Below are 12,331 nucleotides of genomic sequence, written 5' to 3' on the forward strand. Positions count from 1 at the left end.
GGTCATATGGTAGTTCTATCGTTAATTTTTTGAGGAATCTCCATACTGTTTTCCATAGTGGCTGCACCATGTTGCACTCCCACCAGCAGTGTATGAGAGTTCCCTTCTCTCCACATCCTCTCCAACACTTGTTGTTTCCTTTCTTGTTAATTATAGCCATTCTGATGGGGGTGAGGTGATATCTCATTGTAGTTTTGATTTGTATTTCCCTCATAGTTAATGATGTTGAGCATCTTTTCCTGTGCCTGTTGGCCATCTCTATATCGTCTTTGGAGAACTGTCTGTTTAGGTCTTTTGCCCATTTTTTAATTGGTTTGTTAGTTTTTGAGATGCATGAGTTCTTTATATATTTTGGAGATTAACCACTTATCAGATGTATGGTTTGCAAATATCTTCTCCCAATTGTTAGGTTGTCTTTTCGTTTTGTTGATGGTTTCCTTTGCTGTGCAGAAGCTTTTTAGTTTGATGTAGTCCCATTTGTTTATTTTTTCTATTGTTTCTCTTGCCCAGTCAGACATGGTGAAAATATGTTGCTAAGACCGATGTCGAAGAGCGTACTGCCTATGTTTTCTTCTAGAAGTTTCATGGTTTCAGGTCTTACATTCAAGTCTTTAATCCATTTGGAGTTAATTTTTGTGCATGGTGGAAGGCAAGGGTCTACTTTCATGTTTTTGCACGTGGCTATCCAGCTTGCCCAACACCATTTGTTGATGAGACTTTCCTTTCTCCATTATATGTTCTTGGCTCCTTTGTCGAAGATTAGCTGCCCATAGATGTGTGGATTTATTTCTGGGCTTTCGAGTCTATTCCATTGATCTGTGTGTCTGTTTTTGTGCCAGTACCATGCTGTTTTAGTTACTATAGCTTTGTAGTATATTTTGAAATCAGGGAGTGTGATACCTCCAGCGTTATTCTTTTTTCTCAGGATTCTTTTAGCTATTCGGGGTCTTTTGTTGTTCCATATAAATTTTAGGCTTCTTTCTTCTATTTCTGTGAAAAATGTTGCTGGAACTTTGATAAAGATTGCATTGAATCTACAGATTGCTTTAGGAAGTGTGGACATCGTTAACTATGTTAATTCTTCCAATCCAAGATCTCGGAACATCCTTCCATTTCTTTGTGTCTTCTTCACTTTCTTTCAGCAATGTTTTATAGTTTTCAGTATACAGATCTTTCACCTGTTTGGTTAAGTTTATTCCTAGGTATTTCATTCTTTTTGTTGCAATTGTAAATGGGATTGTATTCTTAATTTCTCTTTCTGCTGCTTCGTTGTTAGTGTATAGAAATGCAACTGATTTTTGTATGTTGATTTTGTATCTTGCAACTTTACCGTATTCTTTTATTACTTCTCAAAGTTTTTGGTGGATTCTTTAGGGTTTTCTGTATATAAAATCATGTCATCTGCAAATAGTGACAGTTTCACTTCTTCCTTTCCCATTTGAATCCTTTTTATTTCTTTCTCTTGCCTGATTGTTCTGGCTAGGATTTCCAATATTATGTTAAATAGGAGTGGTGAGAGTGGGCATCCTTGTCTGGTTCCTGTTCTTAGAGGGATAGCTTTAAGTTTTTCACCATTGAGGATGATATTAGCTGTGGGTTTGTCATATATGGCCTTTATTATGTTGAGGTACTTTCCTTCTACACCCATTTTATTCAGAGTTTTTATCATAAGTAGATGCTGTATTCTTGTTAAATGCTTTCTCTGCATCTATTGAGATGATCATGTGATGTGATTTTTATTCTTTTTTTTTTAAATTTTTTGTTTATTTCAGTAACATTGGTTTATAACATTGTATAAATTTCAGGTGTACATCATTATACTTCTATTTCTGCATAGATTACATCATGTTCACTTTATTCTTCATTTTATTAATGTAGTGTATCACGATGATTGATTTGCAAATGTTGAACCATCCCTGCATCCCTGGAGTGAATCCCACCTGATCATGGTGTATGATCTTTTTAATGTATTGTTGTATGCAATTTGCTAGTATTTTGTTGAGGATTTTTGCATCAATGTTCATCAGTGATATTGGCCTGTAATTTTCTTTTTTTGTGTTGTCCTTGTCTTGTTTTGGTATCAGGGTAATGTCAGCTTCGTAGAATGAGTTAGGGAGCTTCCCCTCCTCTTCAATTTTTTGGAAGACTTTGAGAAGGATAGGTATTAAGTCTTCTTTGAATGTTTGGTAGAATTCACCAGGGATGCCATCTGGTCCTGGACTTTTATTTTGGGGGAGGTTTTTGATTACTGTTTTGATCTCCTTACTGGTGACTGGTCTAATCAAATTCTCTCTTTCTTCTTGATCCAGTTTTGGAAGGTTGTATGATTCTAAGAATTTATCCATTTCTTCCAGATTGTCCAATTTGTTGGCATATAGCTTTTCATAGTATTCTCTTATAATCTTTTGTATTTCTGAGATGTCCATTGTAATGTCTCCTCTTTCATTTCTGATTTTACTTATTTGAGCCTTCTCTCTTTTTTCTTGGTGAGTCTAGCTAAAAGTTTCTCAATTTTGTTTATCTTTTCACAGAACCAGCTCTTGGTTTTGTTAGATTTTTCTATTGTTCTTTTAGTCTCTCTTTCATTTATTTCTGCTTTGATTTTTATTATTCCTTTCTTCTACTAATTTTGAGCTTTGTTTGTTCTTCTTTTTCCAGCTCCTTTAGGTGCATTGTTAGATTGTTTGAGATTTTTCATGTTTGTTGAGATAGGCCTGTATTGCTATAAACTTCGCTCTTAGAACTGCTTTTGCTGTATCCCACAAATTCTGACATGTCGTATTTTCATTTTCATAATGTCTCCAGGTATTTTTTGATTTCTCCTTTGATTTCTTCATTGACCCAATCATTGTTCAGTAGCGTTTTGTTTAATCTCCACATATTTGTGGCTTTTCTGATTTTCTTCCTGTAGTTGATTACTGGTTTCACACCACTGTGGTCAGAAAAGATGCTTGGTATTATTTCAGTCTTCTTAAATTTACGGAGACTTGTTTGTTGCCTAAAATGTGATCAGTCCTGGAGAATGTTCCATGTGCATTTGAAAAGAATGAGTATTCTTTGGTTTTTGGATGGAATGTTCTGTATATATTTACTAGGTCCATCTGTTCTAGTGTGTCATTTAAGGCCAATGTTTCCTTATTGATCTTCTGTTTGGATGATCAATCCATTGGTGTAAGTGGAGTGTTAAAGTCCCCTACTATTACTGTGTTACTGTCTATTTCTCTTTTTATGTCTGTTAATAATTGCTTTATATATTTAGGTGCTCCTACTTTGGGTGCATAGATATTTGCAAGTGTTATATCCTCTTCTTGGATTGTTCCCTTGATCATTATGTAGTGCCCTTCTTTGTCTCTTGTTACAGTTTTTGTCTTAAAGTCTATTTTGTCTGATATGAGTATTGCTACCCCAGCTTTCTTTTCATTACCATTTGCATGGAGTATCTTTTTCCATCCCTTCACTTTCAGTTTGTGAGTGTCTTTAGGTCTGAAGTGTGTCTCTTGTGTGCAATATATATATGGGTCTTGTTTTTTTATCCAATCAGCCACCCTATGCCTTTTAATTGGAGCAGTTAGTCCATTGACGTGTAAAGTAGCTGTTGATAAGTATGTACTTACTGCCATTTTCTAACTCTTTTCTCCTCGGTGTTTTAGTAGTTCTTCTCTGTTCCTTTCTTCTTCGCTTGCTCTCTTCCCTTGTGGTTTGATGGCTTTCTTTAGTATTATGTATCTTTGGGTTCCTTTCTCTTATTTTTTTGTGTATTTATTATAGGTTTCTGGTTTATGATTACCATGGGGTTCATATACAGTAACCTACATATATAGCAGTCTATATTAAGTTGATGGCACTACTTTGTATATATTTATACTTCTTAATTTTAATTTATTTTTTTATTATCAGTGGGAATAATAAATTCTTGCCCAGGCATAATTTTTATAGATTCTTTAAATACTTTGGTTCTTGTAGAATATGCATTATTTTAACTACTTTACCTTTTCTACAGTAACACTCCGGAGTAGGAAGAGTATTAAACCAGATCTCTTGTCCATTCATATAGGTAATAAAAAATGGACCATTAACCCTTTTAAAAAGAAAGCCGTAGATAATGTCATTCAATACAGTGGCACCTTCTTGAACAGATAGAACTCTCTTCTTTTCTTCGTCTCTTCAGTAACTATCACGCATCCACTGTGTGCCTGAATTGTGCTAGGTTTTGGAATATACAGATAAACATGCATTTTCTCTTAAGTGAGCTGTAGCCAGGCGTTCTGCTGTGTGTCTCTTCTTCACTCTAAAACCCATGCTCTTCTTCAAGTCCTGGGTACTTCGTTTATAGTTTCTAGCGCATCTGGCTTTATTTAAGTTAATATTAAGGATTTTTTGGCATCATGAGGATAGTTCCCTTTAATGAAAATTCTAGGATGTAACCTTAGACAGACTATGTTATTTATCTTTGAGAACAAAATTCTCAGACACTGAATTATGTCTTTGGCATAATCCTCTTTTTTATGGAAAATAATTACAATAATTAACTTTAGCACTTTTCTGCTTGTATGTACATCATCTTATTTGATCCTGAGAACAGTCCTACCAGGTAAATAATTACAGACCCCATTGTAGAGATGAAGAATTTGAGGAATATAGAGGGTAAGTTCCTTAGCTCTGACTTCTCTGAAATTTATAGGCGCTAGAATTCGGATTCTAACCTTTCAACTTCATCATCCATGCTCTTCCAGGGTAGCCTCCCAGATAGTCACGGTATATGGGATGTGTGTTTGTACAGTGTGTTTTTACAAACGTTTGTCATTTATTGAATTGTTTTAGCTCGTTTGGACTGAAACCCCTACAAACCCTATTTTGAAGATGGTTGACATTGAAGCCTGTGCACATATTGTCCATAAACATGGAGACATTATTTTGGTCGTGGATAACACTTTTATGTCGGCGTGTTTCCAGGTAAATGAAAATAACTTTTTTGCCATGGTTAGTAGACTGTACAGACACTTGTAATTAGGAAAGGAAGGACTTGTATACATTAAAATCATTCTCAAGCTCATTCCATCTAATCATAATTATTGATTAGAGAGAGAATTAAAATTGAATCTTCTCTACCATTAGTTAATATCTTTTCAACCCTAGGTTAATATCTCGTATGAGACCCTGTGTGTTTGAAATGTTGTCTTAATTAAAGCTTTTAGGTTCTCTTAGGATGTGTGAACTCTGAAGACCTGGCCTTGTTATGGGATTGTTTCTGTTGAGGCCTTCCGTTAGGAGAGACCTCCATGTTTATGTGCTGGTTACAAGTCAGTCATATTGTTTTTTAGTCACACCTCATATACTTAAGCTTGTATATATTTTTTACCTGACCAACCTTTCAAATAAAAGGAAAAGAAAAGCTATACTCACTGACATCTTACTGTATGTCACATGTGTTATTTCTCCATTTCTCTTTCTTCTTTCTCGTTTCTCTTCCCTCAGGACCCCATTGTCTATGCCTCACCCTCTGTATCTTTGCCTTATTTGTATTATGAATTTCTACTTCATGTTGCACATGTAGCTGTAAGCATTGATAGTGCTCCTTTTAAACTGGTGTCTCTTCCTGCCTGCCCCTCTACGGACATCTCCCCCTCTCTCAAACCCTCCACTCATCCTCCATTCCTTTCCTTTTTCCTCCTACTTTTTTTCCAGATCTTCTTCCTTTTTGTTTTGCTCCTTTTGGTGGGTCATTTGGGATCTCTCTGTAATTGACTTGTCTGTCTTTTCCCTCATTTCCTCTGAGTGACCTAACTCTGTTTCCTTTCTTTATTAGGACTTACCTTCTCCCCGCTCTTTCCTTTTGCCTTGTGGTCACTCTTATTACACTACCTGTAGTTCCCCTTTGTTCTGGAGAGTTCCTGAAGCCCCAGCTCATTTTCTCCAGCTCTTCAATTAGGCAGATGTTTACAGGCTCAGTTGTTTACATTTCCCCCTTCTGTTCTGGGTCCCTGAGGTTGGCCCAGGCTGCTGCCTCCCTGTTACTGGCTGACGCCCTGGGAGTCTGCGTGAGCCTGTTCTTCACCTTCCTCCTGTTTATTCAGAAGGCAGTGCCATGTTTTATGTTCCTTTCCGGAAACACATTTCCTGGCTATTGCATTTAGACAGCTTCACTGGCCGACTACCTTTGGCTGCTTTTTTTTGTGAGAAAGATCAGCCCTGTGCTAACATCCATGCCAATCCTCCTCTTTTTGCTGAGGAAGACTGGCCCTGAGCTAACATCTATTGCCAATCCTTCTCCTTTTTTTCCCTTTTTCTGCCCAGAGCCCCAGTAGATAGTTGTATGTCATAGTTGCACATCCTTCTAGTTGCTGTATGTGGGATGCCGCCTCAGCATGGCCAGAGAAGCCATGCGTCAGCACGCGCACTTAACCGCTAAGCCACGGGGCCGGCCCTGGCTGCTTCTTGTATCAGGTACAGCAGTCTGTTTCCAAGTGACAATCTCCTGGCATTATCTGTTTGTCTCAGGTGATTTTCACTCTTGGTTTCTTTATCCCAACTCCTTACCCATATACCACTTACAGGAGGCTGGTTCATACAGCCTAGGATTGCTCTAGCTGCGTCACACTGAATCCTGTATATTGCCAAAGAGATTGCGTGAGTTGTTTTAGGCTGAGCCTGCCTAGGTTACTCATCAGGCCTGGCCCTTTTTCTCCTATTACCGTCACTAAAATAGGTCTGGTTTTTCTACCTTTCTGGAGCCCATGTCATGTTCCTCATGCCGGGGACTGTAATTTGCTTCATTTCAATCTGATTCATTCCAGCTGATTTAATCAAAATCACATTGTCTCTAGGCAGCCACATGCCTTGGTTCCACAAAGCAAATCTTCTGAAAAGGTCCTCCATGCTTCACCCTCATGAAAACTGGATATATTCTCTTTCTTCCCTGCTTTTTGTCTTCTGGATCTTTTGTAAGTCTCACAAAAGGCAAAATGGACATACCAGGCCAGAGTTTCAGAGTAGAACCTCTGGATTCAGGTAGTCTAAGTGTGAGTCCTGGCTCTACCAGTTTTTTATCCGAGTGGTCTATCGTATTTTTCTTAGTTCCCTTTCCTCATCTGTACAATCAGAGTCATAAAGGTACTGATTTTGTTGAGTTGGGTAGAGTATTTCTATAGTGCTTCACTAGGTTATGTGAAGTATTCAACATGGTTCTTGGCATATAATGAGATCAACAGATATTAGTTATTGGTTTTTATTTTTCCTTTTCTTTTGACCATAGAGTTTCCAGAATGTTAGCACCAAGAGAGACCTTAGACATCATCTAGTTCAATCCGTCACTTTGGAGATGAGCAAACACATACGTAGAGAGGGCTTTGAGCAACACCTTACTTAAAACATCCTATTTTTGAAACACTCCAAATGAAAAAGATTCATAGCCCCCTACTCTAAGATCTTCCAAAGATTAAACACCATCCAAAGGTTAATGCACATACACACACACATAAAAAAATAATTTTCTTTATTTTAAAGAAAACGTAAGTGGAAAGATGTTGATAAAATATTGTTTAGTGAATAAGTTGATTATAACTTTAACTCTCCCTATAAACAAAGACATTTTAAGACTAAAGGATTAATTTGCAGGAAAACTGAGTGAAGGAAAATAATCCAAGCAAATTTCTTTATAAATGACTTTCCACTTGGCAAAACTAGTATAATAAAAGAGTAAGTAAGAGTGAAAATCGTGGCAAACCAAGTGAGTAATCACAGCACACATGGTAAGGTTTGAATGATTAAAAATCTCAGCAGATCAGTTGTATACTTACTTGCCATAACAATGGCTGAATGTTGACGTCAACTATTTTATGTGTTTACTGAGTCATAAAAATGCCAACATCTCTGCTGTGGGTAATAAATTTAGGGGCCAATCAGCAACTACTCTAAAGAAACAGATCAGGAGACCTGTTGACCCGAGTTTATCTGTTGTTTCCAGAAAATTTGTGCCTTTGGATTGAATACTGGGCTCAATACTTTGTATTTTTGTTTGGTTAGAGGGAGAAAAGGGAAAGGTAATATCAGAGATATGGGAAAAATTTAAGATGTATGTATTTTTGACAAGTTAGAATGGGAATGGAATTTACAACAGCAAATAGGCAAGTCATGAAACATATTTGCAAATGATTTCCCATTTAAAATAGAAACCTTTTGTTCCTTTCAGCAGCCTTTGGCTCTGGGGGCTGATATTTGTATGTGTTCAGCAACAAAGTATGTGAACGGTAAGATGCGCACAGTCTGCATTTGGGTCTTCTTTTCCACACGTAGATGAAATAGCACAGGGCTTGGCATTTTGGATCTCTTTTCTTCTCCTCTTATTCAGATTTTCTCTGACTCATGTAGAAAGTAAAAAAAAAAATAGTATATTTTGATTAAATATAGGATTTCATTTATAGCAGAGAAAACTATGCTCATGCTTTATTAGCAGAAGATTAAAATTTACTATAAAAGTTTATACTTTTATCCTGCTGACAGCTTAAAAAGAAACATTTAATTTTTACATGATTTTTATTTTATTGTTTTATGTATAGCTTTTGCTACTCTCGAATTGAATGAAGTTTATTTAAACTTATTTTATAGGGATTTTTCCCAGAGAGTTTTTTTCTAGTGAAAGTTGCATGTTAGAAATTATAAAGTGAACAATAAACATACATTGTTTTTAACTTAAAGGTTTTCATTTTGTTTTAGGCCACAGTGATGTTGTAATGGGCTTAGTGTCTCTTAATTCTGATAGCCTCCATAGTAGGCTCCGTTTCTTGCAAGAGGGTGAGTATTAAATAGTCCAGATTTCCCCTTATGCTCTCAGAGTGACCACATTTGATGTTTGTATTTCCTCTGAATGTTGTGAAGTGATAGCGTTCTACTAATTTTGGAAGAAATGAGAAGTAGAGGGAAAAGTTCTGATTTTTAGAGGAAAGAAGAAAAATTGGGTTATAAAAATATAGTTATAGCCTAACAGGGCTTAATGATGTGATATAAGAGACGAATTTTGTTATTTTTCAAATCCATGTTAATTTTGATCATAATTTGGTAAAGCCCAAGTGAATTTTTTTTTTTTTTTGTGTGTGTGTGAGAAAGATCAGCCCTGAGCTAACATCCATGCCAATCCTCCTTTTTTTGCTGAGGAAGACTGGCCCTGAGCTAACATCCATGCCCATCTTCTGCCACTTTATGTGGGACGCTGCCATAACATGGCCTGACAAGCGGTGCATTGGTGCATGCCCGGGATCCGAACCCAGGCCACCAGCAGCGGAGCGCCCGCACTTAACCGCTACGCCTCAGGGCCGGCCCCCCCAAGTGAATTTTTACTTTTAAGACTTAATGGATTTCTTTTTCTTTTTTTAAAAAATCGTTTGGAATGATGGCTTTCTTGTACTATATCTTTTATATCTGGAATGGTGGTTAATTTTAAATAGCCCTTAAGATATAAACATATTTCTCATCAGATGTCTGAACATCATTTCCCATTTACATTGTTCAGTTATCTCAAGTATGGATAAGGGCTTGTTTAAAGAGACTTGGTTTAACCATTGCGATTTGACAGATAAGATGCAGACATAGTTAGGAATAAAAGTGCCCTTATAGAACACAGCCCAGTCAACACTGTGACTGCAGCCTTGTAAGACCAGAGAGAGCACCCAGCCCAGCTGTGCTGGGACCCCTGACCCGTGGGAAGATAATAAGTGTCTGGTGTTTTAAGCTGCTTAAAAAAATGCCTTTCTAGGAAATAAGTATTAAAGTAACCAAAGCGAAACCAAAACTTATTGCTTGATAAATTCCTTCATTTATAAGAAGTGGGAGTGAAGTGCGAGTTCTGGAGGCATGTGAAGTCATAGTCTGCTTTAGACAAAAGCTAAATAGAATGTTAGCAGAACATTCAGGAATAATAGGAGCTGAACTGCTGTTTTTCTCTACATGTAATGCTTTTTCAAAGAAATACGAGGTTAAACCATGTGCAGTGTGTCATTTCATTAAAATCATAGAAGCGACTATGCTCATATTCAAAAAGTTTATATCACTGCGTTTGTACTTACTTTTCAGGATATTTATTTCCTCTCTCGTTTTAAAGCCTGTTTCTCTAAGCATATTTTGTGCTTCATTTTCATGCTTCTGATTTGATGTATTAATTTTTCCCCCTAAAACTCAAACATTGGGCTTTGTAGCTAGCTTCTCAGAGTCATAATGGAAAAGAGGGGCAAGAGAATTTTCTAGGTTCCTCCCCACTTTCAAACTAACGCAGGATTGTTCATTTTACAGTTCTTGGAGCAGTTCCGTCTCCTCTTGAGTGTTACCTCTGCAATCGTGGTCTGAAGACTCTACGAGTCCGAATGGAGAAGCATTTTGAAAATGGAATGGCAGTTGCTCAGTTTCTGGAATCTAATCCTCGGGTAGAAAAGGTTATTTATCCTGGTATGTTCATCTGATTTCTAAGCACATATGCTTACACTAGGATTTTAAGGGGTATCCTAGACATCCTGTTTATGTAATGTTTATTTGTGAATGGGGAGAATATTCCAGGTTAAAGGGACAGCATGTGCAAAGGTCCTGAGATGAAAAAGAGGGTGGTAACTGCTGGTATAAAGAAAGCTAGTGTGGCTAAAGCATGGAGAGGGTAGAAAAGATTGGTGAAAAAGAAGCTAGAGAGATAGAGACGGGGGCCAGAGCAAGTAGTCAGATGTGAACATGCCATAAAGCCCACTAGTAGGATTATTTGCAATTTACTTAAGCAGACGGTGTTTTTTTTTTGCTCTGAAATTACAGTTTGACTCTAATGTAAGACTTTTATTACGCCTTATGATTCCAGGGCTGCCCTCTCATCCGCAGCACGAGTTGGCAAAGCGTCAGTGCACAGGTTGCCCAGGGATGGTCACCTTTTATATTAAGGGCGCTCTGCAGCACGCCGAGACTTTCCTCAAGAACCTAAAGGTAAACCTTCAGTTAGGTTTTTACATTGCACAGGTGAGACCTTCTCACAGCAGTTCACTCTCTCTCACATCCATCAACTCAGGTTCACGTTTCTGTACCTGCAGGTCACACCCATAAACCTCTTCATCATGAAATGTTGGGTTGGAAAATGACTTTGGTGCGGTAGCAGACATCTGAGTAGGTTTATTTACTTAACTCTCCAGACACTTCCAGCAATCTGAGAAAGACAGAATGTCCTAATGCACTGGTTTTCAAATTCATTTAAAAGTGAACCCCAGGGCCAGTCCCGTGGCGTAGCAGTTAAGTGCGCGTGCTCCGCTGCCGGAAGCCTGGGTTCGGATCCCGGGTGTGCACTGATGCACCGCTTGTCAGGCCATGCTGTGACGATGTCCCACATAAAGTGGAAGAAGATGGGCCCAGATGTTAGCCAGTCTTTCTCAGCAAAAAGAAGAGGATTGGGATGGATGTTAGCTCAGGGCTGATCCTCCTCACTAAATAAATAAATAAATAAATAAATAAACAAATAAAGTGAACCACTTTTTCAAAGGAAATGTATGTGAGACCTGGAAGTAGTGTGTTGTTAGTGCACTGCACGAGGCTGTTCTGAAATCCAGCCTAGGAATGGCTTTCCAAACCTTGGGCCTCCCAGGCTTCATCTTCCTGGGGTGAGGGATCTACCTGGAGTGAGGGAAGGGAGGCCTTTGCCTAATTTTCACAGTGACAGGAGGCTCTCGGGGCCCTGGGAGGGAGGCCTGTCTAACTGCGTGTACTGGGCTTACACTGAGCTCATGCAGTGGACTCTGCGCTTTCAATACTACGGGTCTAATGAATAGGACGCTGCCAGATTAGTCAAAGCCCTCCTGGTGTCTAAAATTTGTCCATGTCTAACATCAGAAAGATCGTAGTGTATATCTAATTTAATACAGTTATGAGAGTAACTTAAAATATTTGCAAAAGTCTATGACATTATAACACTAAATACAAAATCTGAGTTTTTTTCTTCTACTCCAGGATGGAGTAAAATGGATGTATTAATTTAATCAGTATTACATATTAACAAGTAAGTGTATAACTTGATAGACATTTAGAGATTTATTTAAAGGGTAACCACAGAGCTAGGTCTCAAATGTAGTAATTCTGAGGTTTTAGAGCTCATGTTAAGTATTACTTAAGTACAGGGCCAAATTAGGAAGGTATAGGAGAAACACCTTGATCGCCGTTTAATGTTTTTAAAAGTTTACACGTAATATGTCTGCTTGGTGAAATCATTGTTATAGATTTTATGCTCATTTTTTCTTTGAGTTTCTTGCCCCATTTGCAGTTTATTCATTATCACCACCATTTCTCATCTTCTGTCCCAGGGCTATTTTTTAAAAACATT

The 12,331-nt window shown here is 37.7% G+C and overlaps 1 protein-coding gene across 1 annotated transcript in view; it reads left to right on the forward strand.

Annotated features, from left to right (window-relative positions):
• The window catches only part of LOC131405034 (cystathionine gamma-lyase-like), a 59,222-nt gene that overhangs the window by 8,376 nt on the left and 38,515 nt on the right, over positions 1–12,331 (forward strand). The window contains exons 5-9 of the mRNA XM_058540321.1: positions 4,822–4,953; positions 8,189–8,246; positions 8,713–8,790; positions 10,282–10,434; positions 10,829–10,950. Coding sequence (XP_058396304.1) covers positions 4,822–4,953; positions 8,189–8,246; positions 8,713–8,790; positions 10,282–10,434; positions 10,829–10,950 — 543 coding nt within the window. The remainder of the gene's footprint in view (positions 1–4,821; positions 4,954–8,188; positions 8,247–8,712; positions 8,791–10,281; positions 10,435–10,828; positions 10,951–12,331) is intronic.

This window comes from Diceros bicornis, chromosome 4 (assembly GCF_020826845.1).
Source record: "Diceros bicornis minor isolate mBicDic1 chromosome 4, mDicBic1.mat.cur, whole genome shotgun sequence".
In the NCBI taxonomy this organism is placed as follows: domain Eukaryota; kingdom Metazoa; phylum Chordata; class Mammalia; order Perissodactyla; family Rhinocerotidae; genus Diceros; species Diceros bicornis.